Below are 20,988 nucleotides of genomic sequence, written 5' to 3'. Positions count from 1 at the left end.
AAGAAAGTAGCAGTTAATGTTTTGACGTGAAAAGAATAAAGTGTTCTTTTTCCCCTCAGAATTAAGTTCTTTTTTTTCATTTGAAGAAATAGGGCGTTGAAGAAATAAAGTTCCCAGAGTTTCAGAATTATAATTTATAATAAACTTATTTAACATTAGACAAACTACTTCTCCAGATCGGTTTACAGTACAAGAATCTACAAGTGTAGGATAGCTGTCTGGCTAATGGATTGGAAGAGGTTCATATTTGTTCCTATATTACCCAGAAGGGTGATCCAACAGAATGTGGAAACTATCAAACAGTATGACAGATATCACATACAAGCAAAATACTGCTGAAGATCATTAATAAAAGCTAGAACAGTACACAGATTAGGAACTTCCAGAAGTTCAAGCAGGAGTTAGAAGAGGCCATGGCACCAAAGATATTCTTGCTGATATCAGATGGAACCTAGCTGAAAGTAAGGAATATCAGAAGAAAAAAAATATCTATTTGTGCTTTACTGACTACGCAAAGGTGTTTGAGTGTGTGGATCATGAAAAGTTGTGGCTGACCTTGAGATGAATGGGAATGAATCCTAGAGCACTTGATTGTGCTCAAGAGGGACCTATATCTGGATCAGGAGGCTCTTGTGCAAACTGAGCAGGGGAGTGCTGCATGGTTTGGAATTGGGAAGGGAGCGCGTCAAGGTTGTATTCTCTCTCCATACCTGTTCAATCTACATGTTGAGCAAATTATTTGAGATGCTGGAATCTATGAGGAGAAATGTGGCATCATGAATGGAGGGAGATTCATCAATAACCTGCATAATGCAGATGACATGACCTTACTTGCTGAAAGTGAGGAAGGCGTGAAGCACTTGTTGCAGAAGATTAAGGAATGCAGCCTTCAGTATGGACTGTGTCCAATATCAAGAAAACAAAGATTCTTACCACTGGACCAATAGGCAGTGGCAGATGGAGAAGAGACTGAAACAGTCAACAGCTTCATCTTGCTTGGATCCACAGTCAACACTTTTGGTATGAGCAGTGAAGAAATAAGGAGACAGATTACACCAGGAAAATTTGCAGTTAGGTACCTTTCCAAATTACTGAGGAGTAGTGATACTAAGGTGCTTCTGACTCAGGTCATGGTATTCCTGATTATTAGCTATGCATCTGAGATGTGGACAATGAATAAGGATGACAGAAAAAGAACTGAAGCCATTTAACTGTGGTGCTGGGGAAGAGCACTGAACATACCATGGATTGCCAAGAGAACGAACAGAAATGTCTTGGAGAGGATATAGCTGGAATGCTCTTTGGAGGCAAGAATGATGAGGCTTCACCTCACATACTTTGGACATAATTGCTAGGAGGTGCTATTCCTTAGAGAGAGGTATGATGTTGGAAAGCATGTAGGGTATTGTCAAAGGATAGGAAGGCCCTCAACCAGGTGTACTGACATGGTGACTGCTTCAATGGGCTCTTTTGTGTCAGGAAATGTGAGGATGGCACAGGACAGGACCGGGTTTAGTTCTTTTGTTCATAAGGTCTCTATAAGTTGTACTCAACTCAACGGCACCTAACAACAACAACATGCTAAAGTAACTTTCACAGGATTAAAATAATACAAACAGAAGTCTTCTAACTAAAAGAACTACAATGGATTTAGTGGATAGTCTGAGTTTCTACGGGGAATGTTATGTTCATTAAACTAACATGGTAGGAAAATGGTGATCTATGATGGGGGAGGTCAGGACCCTAGAGATTAAGATTAAAATTCGGACATTAATTGGACTTTGGAAGCAGGAGTGTCATCCACTTTCTAAACAACATGCCTCCAGAAACTCTATGAATTTTGATAAATGTCGATAGGTATAGAAAGGCCTCAGGCCTTTTGTTCAAAAATTTGCTATGAGTCGTGCTTGATTTGACAGCAATCAACAACAACAGCAGCAAACTGGACTAGTGCAAACAAATTTAAGCAGAACTATTAACAATGGTGTTATTTACATAGGAACATTTCTGTTTCCTCTGTCTTAAAGGAAGCAGCTCTGGTAACACAGTGCATAGTCTAACGCCAATGCTAACTGAATGGTCAGCAGTTTGAATTCCCAGTTACTCCACAGAAGAAGGAAGGGCGCCTCCTCCTGGAGAAGACAGAAGCTCTGAAACCCGAGGGACAGCGCCAGGAGCTGGAATGGACTCAGTAGACGGGAGCTTGTAAAAGGATGTGGATGGACATAAACCATGACTGAGAGAGAATTACTCAGAGAGCTATTTAACAACGAATTATGGAAATTATGAATGACCTATGGATATATAACACTGTTCAAACTTTGTGGTAATCAAAACACAATTAAAGTAACAATGAAATACCATGTTCTGCTTATCAAATTTACAGTTTAAAAAATGATAATAGCATCTGAGAGCATTGGAGGAAATAGGACACTAAACATAATGCTGGCAGAAGAGTTAATTAGCACCTGTATGGAAGGCAATTTGTCAAAATATAGAAAAATCCATTAACATTGAACTTCCATGCAGTCCTTTTTAGAAGAAGCTGCATATACATGTAAAAAAATAATCATGTGTGCTGCTATAAACAAAATATAAGACTGGAGACAAACACAGTGAGTTTACAGTGAAGTAAAATACTCTTCACTGGGTTATTTGTTATTCTATCATATTCTTCTGTATTAAAATGCACTGCTTATAATCACGAGGTCTGTGGGTGGGGCACAGTTTAGAATGCTTGACTAATAAATATAAGATTGAAAGTTCCAGTCTACCCAGAGGTTCCTTGTAAGAAAGGGTTGTCAATCTATCTTCCATCCTAGAAAATTCTACAAAGCCTTCCTCTACTCTAACACCACAAATCAGAGTTTGTAAGCAAAACAGATTGGTGCCTCAATTGTTAAGTGCTTGGTTGCTAACCAAAATATTGGCAGTTTGAACACACTTGATGGTACAAGACGTGACCGATCGGCTTTTGTAAAGAGCACAGAAGAAAACTTTATGGAGCAGTTCTACTCTGCCATGTGGTTTGGGGCTGAGTGGGAACTGACTGGATGACAACAACAATATGTTTTTTTCTCTCACACTGCTCTAATGGGTGACTAAAATTACAGTATGTAAAACTATGATATTGTTTTCATTCCTGCTTTAGCAGGTTACTGAGATATGTTTTATGAAAAATGAAAGGAAATGCAGGAACACAGAGGCACACAAATAAACAAATCTACAAGTTAATGTGCAGACATTATAAAGCACATTGTCCCAGCCAGAAAGAGTGAGGATTTCAAAGAGCCAGCATCAGAGTAATTCTGAGAAGACATCCTCTGTGTTCCCAACACTTGGATGGGTACCTGGGCTGAGTTTATCTGAGTCCTTGCCGTCTTATAAAGTAACGATGATGTTAGACAATAGATGTCAGTACAAGCAAGTGAGGTGCTTACTCTGGGTCAGGCACTGAGTGTTTTTCACCCATTGTAGGTTCCGTAAGGCTCACTTTACAGAGCAAGTTATTATAGAGACTAAGTACAATACTCATGGTCACATGATTAGCATGAGCACTGCAATAACTTTGTTCTTTCTGGACTGTTAATTTTTTTCTCTTATTTTTCTAGCTTCAATAAGGGTTAATTTCACCCAATGGTTTCTCCTTTCCCCACCAAATACAAAGAAATTTCCCTGTAACCTTATAATTAGTTATCAATTTACTAACAATGCCTGAATTCCCTTTGATATTTTAAACTATCATACTACATATGTTTTAATGAGAGATAAAGGCTACTATAACTATGAATGAAATTTAAATTGAAATAATTTCTCATTAATTATTTAAAACTTTTAAAACTATGAAAAAGAGTTACTTCCATTCCCTGTAACTGATGCTATAGTAGGAGCTGGAGAGAAAGCCTTTTTTTTAAAAAAAAAAAAATTAAGCTTGTAATTCCAGCTTTTCAAACACTTTCACCATATCTGATAAACACAGTATAGCAGTGGTGATCCCACTGGGAATGACTGTTCAGTTTCCACGGCTAGATTAAGCAAGGGCGATAAGGTTCTATAACCAAAGCAAACCAAAATGATTAAAAGAACTGAAAATGGATCTTTTGAGAAAAAAAGAATACTTTGAAATACAGAAGAAATGAAACTGCCTATTACATAGGATAATGATGGGCTGTTCCTTATATTCAGTCCCAACTGGGAGCAGGGGTGAAGAGAGATTTAAGTATCTTCCAGGGGTAGCTGTCCTGTTAACAAGGGCTGTTACATAGGAAATAAAATTCTGAGGAAGACTTTATATTTATATAAGTTATAAGTGCACAAATAAGAAATATAAACAAACACCTAGAAATCTTATTTTATTTTTTTTGGTTTTTTTTATTATTATTAAATTTTATTAGTTTCAATGAACATTCACAGGGATTCTGGGCTTTCACTCCTTCATTGCCGCATCATTCTCTCCACCCTCCTCCCCAGTTTGTTCTTCTTCCCCGCCATCCGAATGTCTGTTTTAATTGTCCAATTGCCACAGTGCTTGTCAAAGTCAGTTCTGATTAATCTCCTTTGTCAGTGTGTCCTTTGCCATTCCCTATCACTCCTCCCTGAGAGAGACTTCACCCTGAGTCATAAGGAAAAGGGGATGGCGTATTCTCTTAGCTACTTCCTGCTGAAAAGGGACGCTGTGGGTTTCAGGGTGAAGATCTTCTCTCACTACTCTAAAGGGCCCCTTTGGCAGTAGGAAACACATAGACTATTATGGAGAAATCTTATTTTACAGACAAAAATTATACTTGCACAGCTTGTGTGCTGTTCATCTTTGTTATCTTTATCTCTGTGTGCGTGCGCACGTGCGCTTAACTGAGAACACAATGCAACTCTATTTTTCCTCTTACACAGACACTCACATAACAGACACTGTGACATTTTATAAATGTGGGAACAGATTTTTCTAGGGAGATTTAAAAAATTCACTTCCCCAAAAAAGGCTTTTAGCTAGAAGACATCAATTCCAAATTCCCTGGGGAAAGACGGTCCCTTCTCGAGGCAGGAGTGGGTGGATGAGAGGCTCAGGACTTCCCATGGCTGATTTCTCAGGCCTCGACAAGGAGATCAAGAGGAAAAGTCGCTGCTATGCCTGAGAGCTTCTCTCTGAGCTCTAGGTTTTAGTAATTTTTTTTAGGTGAATGGTAAGTCTTAAATTTTAGACACAATCTATCCTCAAAAGTTCACATATGTCTCGCAAATGTATTTGATGAAATGAATACTGGTAATATCTCCCAATTCCAGCAACATAACAGACAATCTTTTACAGTTAAAAAAAACACACAAACAGCAAAACAACAAAAACACTTGACTTTTGTCAAGGGCTTCTGATTCATGGCCACTCTTGAGAGTAGAGAGGAGAACGGTGCTTCATCCAGGGTCTTTGAGGAGCAGAGCACCAAGCCTTTCTTCTAAGGTGTTTCTGGGTGAACCTGAACCACCAATCCCTCAATTAGTAGCCTCTTAACCATCAGCAATATTCAGGTGCTCCTGCAGGATAAATTAGGGTACAAAATTGTATTCTAGAACCCCTGGAATCTAAGTACAATTTTATCATGGAGAACACACTGACAAAATATTTGCATCATTAAAATGTACTTTGGAAGATATTTTCTTCTGAACAATAATATATCAGATGGACAGTGTGGATCAAGATGTCACTGATCTGAGTTAATTCTGACTCAAAGGAGCCCTTTGAGACAGACTGGAACTGCCCCATAGGAATACCTAACACACTTAATGATGAAGCTGAAAGATGACAGCCTTTAGTATGGTTTACACCTAAATATAAAGAAAACAAAAACTCTTACAACTAGACGAATAAACATCATGATAAACAGAAAGGATTGAATTTAAGAATGTCAGTGTACTTGAATCCTTAATGTTCATGAAAGCAGGAGATGAAAAATCAAATGACCTATTGCATTGGGGAAAGTTGCTATAAAGAGTTACTTTAAGTGTTTAAAGAACAAGGATTTTACTTTGGGGACTAAGCCATGTTTGACTCCAGTCAGTGTTTTTAATTGCCTTATATGCAAGTGAAAGTTAGGCAATGTATAAACTAGACTGAACAAGAACTGATGCCTTCAAATCACTTAATTGTTTAATAATGTTGAATATGCCATGAACAACCAAAAGAACAGATAAATCTGTCTTGGTAGAAGTACAAACAAAATGATCTTTATAAGTGAGGATGACAAGACTTCTTCTCACATTCTACGGGAATGTAAACAGGAGGAACCTTCTGAAAAAGAATCATGCTTGGTAAAGTACAGGGACACTGAAAAATTAAGGTCTTCAACCAGATATACTACTAACACAGTGCCTCCAACAGTGGATTTACGAACAACAAAGACTGTAAGAATGACACAGAAATAGAAACATTATTCATCATCATGTATAAGGAGCATCAACAACATTCTTCATGAAGGAAATTACCTTTTTTCTCAAGCAAGGCAGCTCATGAGTTCAAATACCTGAATATTCACCTAACAGCTAAACACTTTAAACACTGTCCAATCAGAGATCCTACTATTAAAATACATTTTAAAAAATGTGTACTTTTGGTAGGTCTTTGCCTTAAGCAAAGATATATTAGAACTGATGAAGAGCAACATGCTTTTTAAATAAACTTAATAAAAGTCTTGCAGAGATGAAGAGAAACAATAAAGAAACAAAAACGGTTTTCTTTTACTCTGGCACTAATTAACTCAAGGCACATTTGATCTAACACCTCTGAATCAAAGAAGGTGACAGCCTCCTCCTCCTCAGGAAGAAGCCAGGTTTGCCTTTCACAGGACTCAGTCTCTCATTTAGGAATCCTGCCAGGTTGCATTTATGTTTCCTCCACATACTAATCTATCCTTGTTCTGTCCCCAATGTAATTTCATCTCCGGAAAATCCACTTTGTTATAATCACTCTCTTCAATATCACCACCCACAAATTACCACCTAATTAGAAGAAAGCTATGGAAGTTGTAAGTTCTTCCTGAAGGCAACTGACTGCCAGATATATATGTCCCTCTAAGAAGGAATTGTAGGATAGCTCTATAATGTATCTTGCTCTGAGGAGTCTAAATGATTGCCACGCCATTTTAAAGATGACAAAATTAAACCAAATTAGCTCAAGTCAAGATAACACAGCATATGCATGTGATAAATGAAATCTAGCATTATGAATAAATAAGAGAAGGAAAAGAACTGAGTGGAAGAAAAGGGATGATCTAATCCTGAGATGCATATAATTATCAACTCTTGCTGTCAATAAGCACATGTGATTAACAAATGCACAAACACACCCCAATCCAGACACAACTTCACTGAGGATTGCTTTTAAAGTTGTCATTTTTATATACCATTAGGTTGGAACCAACCCATAGCTATCAAGTTGGAACCAAATCAAAGCTGAACCTCCAGTGGATGTTCAGAAGCTGTGATTGCACAGGAAGAGAGTGTTTGTCTTTCTTCTATAGAGCAGCTGGTGGATCTGAACCAAGTGCCTCTGGCTTGACAACACAAGACTTTACCCACTAGGCAAGCTGAGTTCCCTGTTCTTAAAGAAGCTGTTGTAGCATGCTGTCAAATCAAGCACGACTTATAACAAATCTATGCCCTATTCTGTGCCATCCTCATTATCTCTGACAACACTAGAGCTCACTGCTGAAGCCACCTTGTTAACCTAGTTCATTGGGGGTCTTCCTCTCCTTCATGAACCCTGTATCTTTCCTAGTATGAGAGGAGGCTTCAAACAGCAATAGGAGGGGACAATTTCCAGGAGCAGAAATCTTACAGAAGACTTAACATTTTCATTTTCTAACATGACGAATGGCTTCTTCAAAGTGACATATGCCTTTCTTTTACAAAATGTAAGCTACAACAGTTCGGCTAAAATAGCGTAAGAAAAATAAAACTGTATCTTTACTTAAAGATACAGTTCTACAAAACTCTCTTTTACCTAAATTCTTTCCTCTTCCTTTTAGGCCCCCAAGGCATTTTTATGCAAGCTGCTAAATGTACCCTGGCACAAAGCTGCTAATTTGCTAAGACACTAATTTTAAATTAAAAAAGCAAATACACATGGGAAGTCATATGGTTATGATTCAAATCAGCTAACAGTTAGGTGCTCTTATTATTAACAAAAGAAATGTATCGGAGCAACCCAACAACTATCCCAAAGAGTTCAAAATCATATACACTTGGCTTGGCTATTTAATTTCTCTTTATCTGAATTGTTAGTTCAAGAGTAATAGTGATATAGCAAACATAGAAAAATTTAAAAGAGAGTATTATATAAAGTGATTGTTTTAAAATATTCTATCTGCCCAATATGAATCTCCTTTAAATTTACCCCCACAGAAGGCTCACACTTTGCGAATACCCTTCTTCTACATACTGGGGATTTGCTGGATCCTGTGGACCACGACAAACGCATCAGACAGCCCCACTTTCACTGGATGATTGGTGGAACTTATCTGTGTGACCAAAACCGGAATCTGGAAAAGAAGAAGGATATTGTTATGTGTTAGGTTTGAGTTTGATCTGGAAGCAGGTAGGGAGAGTGATCATCTTGTTTGGTGGGTAAGATTTGGTGATGGTTTTTTATAGAGTCTTTTTCTCATTGCCATTGAGTCAAAACTGATTCACAGCTGATTCTCCATGGATCTCTGAGACTTTAAATTGCCTCAGAGATTTCCCACCTTTCTGCTGAGGAGCCACTGGCTGAAGGGGTGTAGCCTTCAGGTTAGTGGTGCAATTCCCTACACACGTTGCCATCAGAGTTGCCCTTTTTGAAATACTAGGGGAAAATAAATAACAGAGAATCAAGACAAGCTATCTAAAAGTGACAAGTAGTTCAATGCTACTTGATGGGCTAAGATAATATGTGTATTCCTGGACTTTAAGATGATTCTTTGATAATGAAAACAGTATCTTCCCAGAAAAACCTAATTGGATGCTGAAAAATTACCACCTATGTGCTGTTGTTGCAAATGCTGACTCTTGCTTATGGCAATGGATATTAGAATGAATTACAGAATGAAATGCTGCCCAGTTGTGTATCATCCTCATGTTTGTTGCTATGTTAGGGTTCATTTGCCAATACTATATTGCAGAACAGTGTATTGAAGCCCATCGAGATTTCATTGCTAATTTTAAAAAGTCGAATGTCAGAGCTTGTTCCTCCTCTTAATCGAAAAGCTCAGCTGAAATCTGTCCACAACGAATCATTCTGCTAGTATTTGAAATACCAGTGGCATAGCTCCCAGCTCCTAGTATAACAGCAATACACAAAATACACAGCACATAAACATCTAGAGAGGCAGAAGATCACCTATATAGGCACACTGTACACACATTTGATGCAGGCTATAATTTCAGGATGGAGATTTTCCCTTTAGTATTTGCTTCTCAGGTATAGTTTTTGTTACAGATTTTTTCAGTATTTTAAGATCTTTCTAGGCAGTCTCATAGGTACAAAAACTACCAAAGACAAATATGTATACTATGGAATACAAATGTATTATTACTGATGAGTTTATTGCAGAATTTGGTAATTGTTAATAGGTGTTAAACTTCACCATTCTCACTTACAACTCTTATGAATTTTTAGTAGTCCCCAAGACATATTTCTCAAACTGAAACAAATTCGAAGAAAAATCTAAATATGATTGACATTAATGATACTTACATTTGAAAAACAGGAAATGTGGAGAATATATTTGAAATTATACCAAAATTACACTTGAGACATATCTTGGACTCATTATATATATATATGAAATGTGACAAGTAGTCACATATATATATATATGATTGATTGGAGATAGGATTGTTAGTGTTATTACAGAAATAAAAACAGGAAAGATCCTAAGTTCAGTATATATAAAAAATGTGTTTGTTAATTGAATTTTGATGTTCTAATTTCTAAAGCTACTTTTGAAGCATTCCTATATATGAACAACAGAAGCAAACCAAATATATTTCTGTCCTTAAAATTCTTTTATTTAGTGATTTATTCACACACAGACATACCATCCCCCGTTCAAAAACAAGGAGGAGAAAGACAATACAAATGCAACCACATGAAACTCTGACTGATGCCAATGGTGAACACATTTTGATGCTAACAAAAAGACTGGAGGTTCAAGTCCACGCAGAAATGAAGTCCACAGAAGAAAGGGCTGGTGGTCTTCTGAAAAAATCCACACACTGAAAACTCTGCGGAGCACTGTTCTACTCTGACACCCATTGGGTTAGAATGAGTTAGATGGGATCTGACAGTCATCAGAAGAGTGCTGAATATAGTCATGGATGGACAAAAGAACAAAGAGGAAAAAAAATCTTCTCTTGGAGAAGGGGCAGCCAGAGTGCTTCTTGGAACCAAGCATGACAAAGCTTCTTTCATATATTTTGGGCATATTTTTAGGAGGGGCTATTCCTTGGAAAGGGACTTCATTCTTTTAAAGGTGGATGGTCAACCAGAAAGACAGAGCAAGCAACTACATCAGTGGGAGCAAGTATGCTGGAAATGAGAGTATGGTGCAGGACAGGATTCAGATCTGCTGCTCATACAGTCACTATAAGGCATATTGTACTAAATAACACACAGTAACAATAATCTATCTACCTATCATAATTTTAGGTATTATAATAATAATTAATAGGTATTATATTATTATTCAGTTTTACACACATTTTTTATTGTTACTAGGAGTCATCATGCCAACTACAACTCACAGGTACTCTATGATCAGATCAGAGTCTTGCCCTATCTTGTACCATCAAGATCCATGCTCAAGCCCATTGTTGTCAGTTCACTCTGTCAATCTTTCTCATTGAAGGACCTCTTCTCATTTGTGCACCCTCTACCTTTCCCAGCATGCTGTCTTTTTCCAAGGACCAGCCTATATTGACAGCAAGCTCAAAGTAGGTGAGGGAAAAGTTTTACTATCATTGTCTTTAAGTAGCACCCCAGATGCACATACCCCAAGATGGACTACACTACTTAGTATGTCAAAGAATGTTAATATAATTACCATTTACATGTAAGACAGCCTGAAAATTAAACAAGGGAAAAAAGTGATGGTAAACACATAGGGCAAAATCATAATTCCAGTAATATTTATAAAACAGCTATGGACGAAGTATGAAAGCTTTGTTAGTAGCATTTGTCACTGGCTTTCATTCTCCAGCATGTAAGACTGGTTGTCACGGAGAGAGGTTAAAGGCTTTCCCTTTAAGAACAGGAACTAGGCAAGGATGCCCACTATCACCTCTCTTATTCAATATTGTTTTGGAAGTCTTAGCGATAGCAATAAGAGAAGGGAATAAAGGTATCCAAATTGGCAACGAGGAGGTAAAATTATACCTCTATGCAGATGACATGATAGTATACCTAGAAAACCCTAAAGACTCAGCAAGAAAACTCTTGGACACAGTGGACCAATTTAGCAAAGTGGCAGGATACAAGATCAACATACAAAAATCAGTTGGATTTCTCCACAGTGACAAAGAGAATACAGAGCTGGAACTAAGAAAAATAATACCTTTCAAAATAGCTAATCACAAGATTAAATAATTGGGAATAAATTTAATCAGAAGCACAAAGGACCTATTCAAAAAAAATTACAAAACATTACTACAAGAAACAAAAAGAGATCTTGAGAAGTGGAGGAATATCTCTTGCTCATGGATAGGAAGACTCAATGTTGTGAAAATGGCAATACTACCAAAGGCAATTTACACATTTAATGCAATCCCAATCCAAATACGAATTCCATTCTTCAACGAGATGGAAAAGGCAATCTCCAGTTTCGTTTGGAATGGAAAGAAGCCCTGAATAAGCAAAGCACTCCTTAAGAACAGAAGAATGGTAGGAGGTATCTCACTCCCTGATTTCGAATCCTACTACAATGCCGTAGTGGTAAAGACAGCATGGTACTGGTACAATGACAGACACATAAATCAATGAAATAGAATTGAGAATCTAGAGATCAGCCCGTCTATCTATGGTCAACTGATTTTTGACAAGGAGATGAAATCAGTAAAGTGGGGAAATGGCAGCCTTTTTAATAAATGGTGTTGGCAAAATTGGAAAAGTATCTACATAAGACCCAAGCAAGACCCACACCTCACTCCATACACAAAAACCAACTCAAGGTGGATCATGGACCTAGGACTAAAATCAAGGACTATAAGCTTCATTACAGAATTATAGGAACAACACTCAAAGTCCTAATCCACAACATAAACTGTCTTCCAAGTATCCTGAAAAACCTACAACCAGGAGAAGATGAATTAGATGAATGGGATCTTCTAAGACTCAAATCCCTATGCACATCCAAAAACTTCGCCAACAGTGTAAAAAAGGGAAGCCACTGACTGGGAAAAAGTATTTGGTAATAACATATCAGATAAGGGAATTATATCCAGAATTTATGAAATACTTGAGCACCACAACAAGATAAAGGTAAATAATCCAACAGAAAAATGGACACAGGATATGAACAGGCACTTCACTGAAGACGACATTCAGATGGCTAACAAGCACATGAAGAAATGTTCAAAATCCCTAGCTCTAAGAAAGATGCAAAAACAACTATGAGATATCATCTCATCCCAGTCAAAATAGCAAAATTTAACAGAACAGCAAGCAACAAATGCTTGCAAGGTTGTGGAAAAACTGGAACCCTTATTCACTGTTGGTGGGAAAGTGAAATGGTGCAACCACTGTGGAAAGTGGTATGGCGCTTTCTCAAAAAGTTTCAAATAGAGATACCATTTGATCCAGCAATTCCACTACTGGGACTATACCCCAAAGAGACCATAACTGACATCTATGCAGATATATGCACACCCATGTTTACTGCAGCTTTATTCACAATAGCAAGGAGTTGGAAAAGAGATATGTGATTAGGTATTTCTGTCATGACAGGAGTCTAGAGAGATGGCTACATGGTGGAGTGGACCTGGGGGAGGGTTTCTAACACAATGAAAGAATTTTTCTTTTACTTTTCCAAGAGGGTAGTGTTCTGGGGGGACAGTTGGGAGGGGAGAAATGTGCAACACTGAATGAATGGAAATCAAAAGCCTCTGTAAATTTCTATTGAAATTAATAATAAATTTAAATTTTTTAAAAAATTTAAGTTAGAGTAATGATGGCAATGGATTTATAACTGCTCATGCTAATAACCCTATGTCGTGGCATAGAGGAGAAATAGTAGAACTGTATCCACATTTACAATATTCTTCTTACCAAAACCATTTATGGAAAATAGGAACTGCATTGGAACATGCATCTCTGGATTGGAAATGATCATATTAATATTTCTAGCCTTAAGCTCAAAAAATTATAATGTTCAAAATTATTAGTTATATATTTGTTTAAATTTTCCCCTCTTTTAACAACTGGGATCTAGAGGGAAGAGAAAAGACCAGAGAGTGGCAAAAATTATTGGGGCAGCTACTGCTGCCAGTTTAGGGCCTGTGGCAGGAAAAGGAAGTCGTACTCTTTAACAGTGTCACCCAAAGGTAATAAAGGATATCAGAATTGCTTCCACTGTGGAAAGCTGGGCCACTTAAGTAGACAGTGTCACAGATGAGAGCCACAGATAGGCAAGGGAGTAGAGAGGAAGCTCCCACTCACTTGCTTTAAATGTGGATCTGAAGGACACTTGGCCAAGGTTGGTCCACATCAGGTCCTCGTGGTTGAGAGGATTGAGAGGCCCCAGCTCCCAGCTGGAAATAAAGGAGGACGCTTCAACGATTTAGATCCTCCCAGAAGAGCTGTGGGTGAGCATTAACATAACTGGTAAGTATATTCATTTTCTCCTGGACACAAGAGCCTACTATGTGGTCCTAAAAGCCTTCTGAGGTCCCAACTCTTCTCACTATTAGTTGTTGGAATTGACGGAAAACCTCATAAGCAGTTCCTTACTTCACCTCTGCCTTGCATGTAGACTTCCGAGTTGTAAAACAACTCAGTGGTAGATGGAATTTGCCCCAGGCCTTAAGGACAATAAATGACATGGTTGAGCCTCTACATATTGTGGTTCCTTAGCTTTATACTAGAATAGACAAAGTGCTAGTCAATAGGCCTTTTATTGCAAGTACTACCTTCCCTCTGTAACTTGATTTATGCCATTAATAGATCTTCTACTTGGAATATTATTGCCTTTTAATTTTTGACTTATGTACTTTTAACTTGTTAGTTAGATTTGTGTCTTCTAGGCTGCAACACTTCCCTGATACATCTTCAAGGATATGAACATGTATGGCTAAGCACAATTGATAACAGTGCATCTAAATTCCAAAATCAATCTCCACAATAGTCTATGTGTTTCCTATTGCCAAAGAGGCCCTTTAGAGTAGTGAGAGAAGATCTTCACCCTGAAACCTATAGCGTCCCTTTTCAGCAGGAAATACCTAAGAAAATATGCTGTCCCCTTTTCCTTATGTATAAGGGTGAAGTCTCTCTCAGAGGGTGTGATAGGCAATGGCAAAGGACACAGTGACAAAGGAGATTAACCAGAACTGGCTTTGACAAGCACTGTGGCATTGGGACAATTAAAACAGACTTTCAAGGGGGTGGAAATGGAAACGTCTAGGGGAAGGGTAGAGAAAATAGTGCAACAATGAATGAATGGAAACCCAAAATCTCTGTACATGTTCATTAAAATTAATAAATTTTTTTTTAAAAAAAGACTGTTGTTGTCCTCTGCAAGCTATGAAACATTTTGCTCAGATATTCTTGGGTAATTTATTGTATTTCTTCTTTCTCATATTCAAGTCAGGACTTGAGAATTGAAATGACCTAACTTGCTCTCATGAAAATGATGTGGTTGAATCTTGTTTTCCAGATCAGAGGACTTGGCCCTTTTAAACCTTTCAGCAATCTTACCCCTCTTTGGTCTATTCCACATTATTTTCTAACACAGCCGTCTTTCATTTTGATTCTGCTTTCTCCTCCTTACTTTGACACTCTTCTACAGCTGTTTCTAAATCAAGTCCTCTTCTCCAGTGTTTTTGACATGTGATGAGTTGACTTCCTTAATAGTCCTCACCACTGATTTTCTTGTTTCTTTGCCTTTGCACTTTGTACTCCCCTCTCACTTTGACAGTTGTATAGTGAAAGGAGACAAGAGCAATACTGAAGAAAAATAAAGTGTGAAAAATTATGTGCCTATTTTCCATCTCCTTCTTTTTAGCCTCCTGACTTAAGAACATATTCTGCTGGAGTTGGAAGACTCTTATTTTTCCATAGGAGATCTTCCTTGACCAGTCAGCTCGCACACATTCAGCCGTTACAGCAAACATATGAGTGACCCCAGTCAAGATAAGCAGAGTCTGAACCTGTTCAGGAGAATCACCAAGCTGATCCATTGGTATCTTGTGAGAAATAGCTACAGGGAAGGTTTTAATCCACTCCTTTTTTGTTTTCATTCAGTCACTCCTATTCATTTTATACTAATAATTACAACTGTATTAATGGTGTTATTTCCAATGTCATATTGAAACGTGTCTTGCTCTCCTTTTTCCTTCACGTTACCCATCTCTACTCCCTCTCCTTCCCTGCCTATTCCTGCCTGACAAGTCTCTGCAATTCTTTCTGCGGGTAGAACTTCCTTTATTATTTTTTTTTTCTTTCCTCCTACCTTCTGTCCAATTTGATCAGGTATGCACATTTTGTTCCAGATTGTTAACTGCAATGCTCATATTGTCTAATCATCCATTTCAGGTGGATCTTCCCTTTCTCTAGTTCTTTACAGTGTTTCTTATCCACTTGTGTTGCAGTTATGATTTATTTATTGTATAATCCCAGCAGTGGAATAGCTAGATCAAATAGGATTTCTGCTTTCAACTTCTTGAGCAAATGCCAGACTGCTTTCCACAGTGGCTGCAGCATTATATGTTCTCACAAGTAATGCATGATAGTTCCAATCTCTCTACATTCTTGCCAACGTTTGTTGGTTGCTGTCCTATTAAACTTTGCTTTTGCTGCTGGGGTGAGAGGATAAATCAAAACAACAATGAGATATCATCTTACCCAGGCTATTCCATTCTAGAATGAGTTGTTATACATCATTACTAACCAATATATTACCTACTAAAAATTGAAAAGCTAATATAAGTGTCCATGGGTGTTTACATAAAATGAAGTAAAAGTCTCTCTTTTAGGTTGCTGGAAATATCACTTTATTCTTATGTAAAACTGAAATTGAAGGTTTGGAATGTTTTAGTAGAAGAATGTTTTTGGGGTACTTTGCCTCTTGTTCTTTTTCTTTAACTTTCTAGTATATTTTTTGATCCCTGGATTCCAAAGAATAAGCCAACTTGTAGAAGTTGCATGACCCCAAACTCAGTTTTATGAAAATATATATAAATCTTGAAAGTTTTATGTCATGGAAAAGAATCCTCCCTAGATTAGCCAACTTTCTTAGGAAGATAGTTGTTGATGGAATAGATTTTTAACAAAATTTATTAACAGTGATCCAAAGAAATATTAATACAAATATCAAACTCTTTGCAATTACTTTCCAATTACTTGCTATGTGTCAGAATTATGGACAATGACTAGAGATAGTAAAAAAGAGAATTGACACTTTTGAGCTATGGTATAGGAGAAGAGTATTGAATATATAATGGACTACAAGGAGAACAAACAGGTTCATCCTAGACAGTGTGAGACCAGGCTGGAAGCAAGGATTTTGAGGCTTCCTCTGACATATTTTGGGCATGTTTTAAGTAGGGACCAGTCCTTGGAGAGGGACATCATGCTTGGAAGGGTAGAGATATAGTACAAGAGAGGAAGACCCCTGATGAGATGGATTGATTCAGGCACTAGGGTAATGAGGGTAGGTGTGTCAGAGTCAACAAGATTGGCACAGGATAGAGCAGGTTTCAGGGCTATTGTACTCAGGGTCTCTATGAGTTGCAAGTGACTCAATGGCACATAACAATAATAACAATAACAGTAACAAAGAACAAAAACCTACTGCTATTGTGCTGATTCAGACTTATTGGGCTTAAAAGACAGAGTAGAACTCCACTTTAGGGCCTTTAAAGTAGTTGATCTTTACCAAAACAGACAGCTTTCTCCCATCAAGTATCTAGTAATTGCTAATCATAAGAAGCTGAATGATTTTACCACTACAATGCATGGATGGATGGATAGATGAATGGAAAGAAAGAAGAAAGGAAGGAAGGGAGGGAGGGAGGGAAGGAGGGAAGAAAGAAGGAAGGAAGGAAGGAAGGAAAATCTTACATATACAGTGAACAGAGGCAGGCAGAAATCCTTGGCAACCAAGGATTAATTTTAACCTGCTACCTACCTATTTTATATGCTCATAGGAAAATAACTTCTTATGACCATGTCTGGCAAACTACCAAGTACTACTATAACTATTTATATGTCTTAATATATTATGAATTTATGGAATTATGATGATCTAGTGGTAATGAAGTACACTTTCAATCCTAAGGTACCTGGTTCGAATACACCAGCTTCTCTGAGTGGGAAAGGTAGGCGATCTCCTCCTGTAGTATTCATAGTCTCTGAAAATCCATTAGAGGTCAGTTATGAGTTAGTTCTGATTCAATGGCACATAAAAAAATGGTTAAAGTGTCAATTCTGACTCATAGTTATTTTCCACTGAGTTTCCAAGGCTATAAATCTTTATAGAAGACTGCCCAGTGGAGCAGCTAATGGGTTTGAACTTTTGGGTTAGTTATCCAACACTTTATGCACTATACTAGCAGAGCTCATGAATGTATTATAAATATATAAAATAGAGCACGTATTCCTGAGAACATCTACTACATATATATTTTTTCCAAAGGGCAGATACATTATCTCTAGCTTCATAAAGATATGATAGAAATAATTCTTTTACTTGCTCATCAGACATGAAAAAATCATGCTCTACCAAATCTGTTCCTTACTTTAATATATCATAAATGGTAGAAGGCAGATAGAGACATTACAAATGAACCAGTATGTGCTAAGGGGAGCATGAAAACAGAGTACAGAGATATGGAGGCATCTTTTCAAGAAGAGGGGCTTTCTGATAAAATGATTTTGCAGCAAACTTGTAAAAAGCTGGAGAAGCCAATACATGCAAATATCTAGATGGAATTATTTATGGTCTGCTGCAGGAGTAAAAATGCTGTCACCACAGCCGAAGCAGAAAGAACAAATAAGATCGTCACAGGAGATGACAAGGCTGGGAGGAAAAAAAAAAAAGGTAAACTTTGGACTTTATTCCTTCTGTCCTGAGAAAAGTTCTGAGTGTGGTGATCACTTGTCATGTTTAAGATCAATGGTTCTTAAAGCACTGATGTATGATCAAGACAAGGAAATACAGAAACTACTTTGGAGGGTATCATAGTCGTCCAGAAGAGAGATGGGTGGCTGGGACTGTGTAAGCATGGTAAAGGTGGTAGAAGTAATGAGAAGCTGGATTCCGTAGAGGAAAAGGTAAGAAATTAAGGATGTTCCTGAGCTTTTGCTCCTGGTTGTAGGAAAAAGAGAGCTGTCTTCTTATCAGGGCTGCTATGTTGCACAGCATCAGCCGTTTTCATTGTGGTTGGTTCAGACATTAATCCTTGGAGCTGAGCGGAGACCAGCTGGTGCAGTGCTACTTAGAAATGTGTATGTATAAAGATGGTGCAGATAGCTGGAAAAGAAGGTTAGAGAAGAAAAGACAACTTTATGGAAATACGACTAACTTTTAAAGTTTCTCTTTATGTAGTTCTGCACTTTATGCAGTTCACAGATGAAAGCATAGATTTTTTTGTTAAAAGTGAGATTTCATTCTCATGAAATACTAAAATGAAAATCCACAAGAAAATTTCAATCCCTTATGTTGTTTCAGAAACCATGTAAGTAAGCCTTTCAAGAAACCATTACCCATAAAGCTTTGAGGGGGAAAAACCCGAAAAAAAAAAATCCTTTGACAAATAAAATTAGATACAGAAGATTATAAAACGATAATTGGGAAAAGATGAACAACTTCAGCATTTCTCTCTTCAACATGCCTGCCAAGCTCCTCCTCATTTTGCCACATTTTTATAATTCTGGTATTCTTGGATAACAATCACTTTACTTAAAATATCAAAGGCATGGGTTTGGATGGAGAAGGACTATTAACCAACCCATCACAGACACAAAATCAAGCAATTAATTCTCTATGGAACAAGTCAGAACAGTCTCTAACTTTTCATGTTAAAAAAATTTTAAACCCAAAATTTCAAAATAACAAAATCCACAAAACCACCACCAATCCCTGTTCAAAAAAATCCTATTAAAAACAAAACCAAAAAAACCACTAGTAACTATTTATTCACCTAGCAAAATTAGAAGCAACATAAAAAGCTACAATTAAAGAGTAGTATTTATTTATCAATATGAACAAAGCAATTTTTAGTGTGTGTGTGTAAGAGTATGTGTGGGCAGTTTGGGTCTATGTAGTACAGGACCCATGAGTGACAGAAATGGTTAAATGTTTGATGAGTAATGGCTGGTAGTTTGAATCCACCCAGAGATACCTCAGGAGACATGTCTGATAATCTAATTCAGAAAAGTAACTAACTTGATTCTTTGGAGCATTTCTACTCCACACATGAGGTTTCCATGAATCAGAATAAACTCTATAGCAACTAACGGTAACTACAACAACAACAACTTCACAAAAAGGTACCTTCACAAAAAGGTGCACCATACACCAGTGAAAACTGAAAGAATTTAAGAAACAATTTATAACATGGATGAATCCAGAGAACCTTATGTTGTTGTTGTTGTTGTTGTTATGTGCCATTGAGTCGCTTGCGACTCATAGTGACCCTATATACAACAGCACAAAAAACTGCTCTATCCTGTGCCAACATTCCTATCACCAACCCAACTACTTTCATCACCCCAGTCACTATATCAATCCATCTCACCAATGGTCTCCCTCTCTTTATTCTTCCCTCCACTCTTCCAAGCATGAAGTCCCTCTCCAATGACTGGTCCCTCCTTGCCTCCAAGGTGCAGCTGGCTTCACCCTTTCTATGAAGAACCTGCTTGTTCTCCTGGAAGTTCACGATATATTTAAAACTCTTCTCCTGCACCAGAACTCAAAGATGTCAATTATCTAACATCCCTAGTCATTGTCCAGGTCTCTGATACACAGCAAGCAATTGTGAAGACTTTGACCTGGATCATGCACACATTAGTTTCCAGACTGATGTTGTTGCTCTTCAGTGATCTGAAGATGTCCCTGTCAGCCGACATTCCCAATGCAATTTGTCTTTTGATTTCCTGGCTGCTGGTACCAAGATTATTGATAGTGGATCAAGCAACCTAAAGCTGTTAACAAACTCAAATATCTTCACCATCAATCATGATATTACTAATTGTCCCAAATCTTTGTTTTCTTGATTTTGTTTCTTGATGCTTTGTTTTCTTGATTTCCTGGTTGCTGGTACCAAGAATATTGATTGTGGATCAAGCAACCTAAAGCTGTTAACAAGGTCAATTATCTTCACTACCAATCATATTGCCAATTGTCCCAGTGGTGAGAATCTTTGTTTTCTTGATGCTGAGTTTCAATCCATATTGAAGGCTGTAGTCTGTGACCTTCTGCAGCAAGGTCCTCTTCAGTTTCAGCAAGCAGGGTTGTGTCATCTAGATAACACAGGTTGTTGATCAATATTCCTTTAATCCTGATGCCTCATTCCTCCTCAAACAACCTAGTCTCCTGAATGATCTGTTCTGCATATAGATTGAAAAAGTATGGAAACAGAATACATCCCTGGCAAACACCCTTCCCTATTTTGAACCATGTAGTGTCTTCTTGCTCTGTTCAGATGACTGTCTCTTGGTGCAAGTATAGGTTTCACATTAGCATGATCAAGTGTTCTGGAATTCCCATCCTCTCAGAGTCAGCCACAGTTGATTGTGACTCACACCAATGC

General features: G+C 37.6%; 1 protein-coding gene across 2 annotated transcripts in view; it reads right to left on the bottom strand.

The window, feature by feature from the left end:
• Positions 1-20,988, bottom strand: part of PLXDC2 (plexin domain containing 2) — a 662,310-nt gene that overhangs the window by 160,246 nt on the left and 481,076 nt on the right. For both annotated transcript variants that reach the window (XM_006887048.1, XM_006887049.1), the window contains one exon: positions 8,429-8,528. In XM_006887048.1, coding sequence (XP_006887110.1) covers positions 8,429-8,528 — 100 coding nt within the window. The remainder of the gene's footprint in view (positions 1-8,428; positions 8,529-20,988) is intronic.

This window comes from Elephantulus edwardii, unplaced genomic scaffold (assembly GCF_000299155.1).
Source record: "Elephantulus edwardii isolate Elephantulus edwardi_28Jun2011 unplaced genomic scaffold, EleEdw1.0 scaffold00054, whole genome shotgun sequence".
Classification (NCBI taxonomy): Eukaryota; Metazoa; Chordata; class Mammalia; order Macroscelidea; family Macroscelididae; genus Elephantulus; species Elephantulus edwardii.
This window is presented reverse-complemented; position numbering and strand designations above follow the sequence as displayed.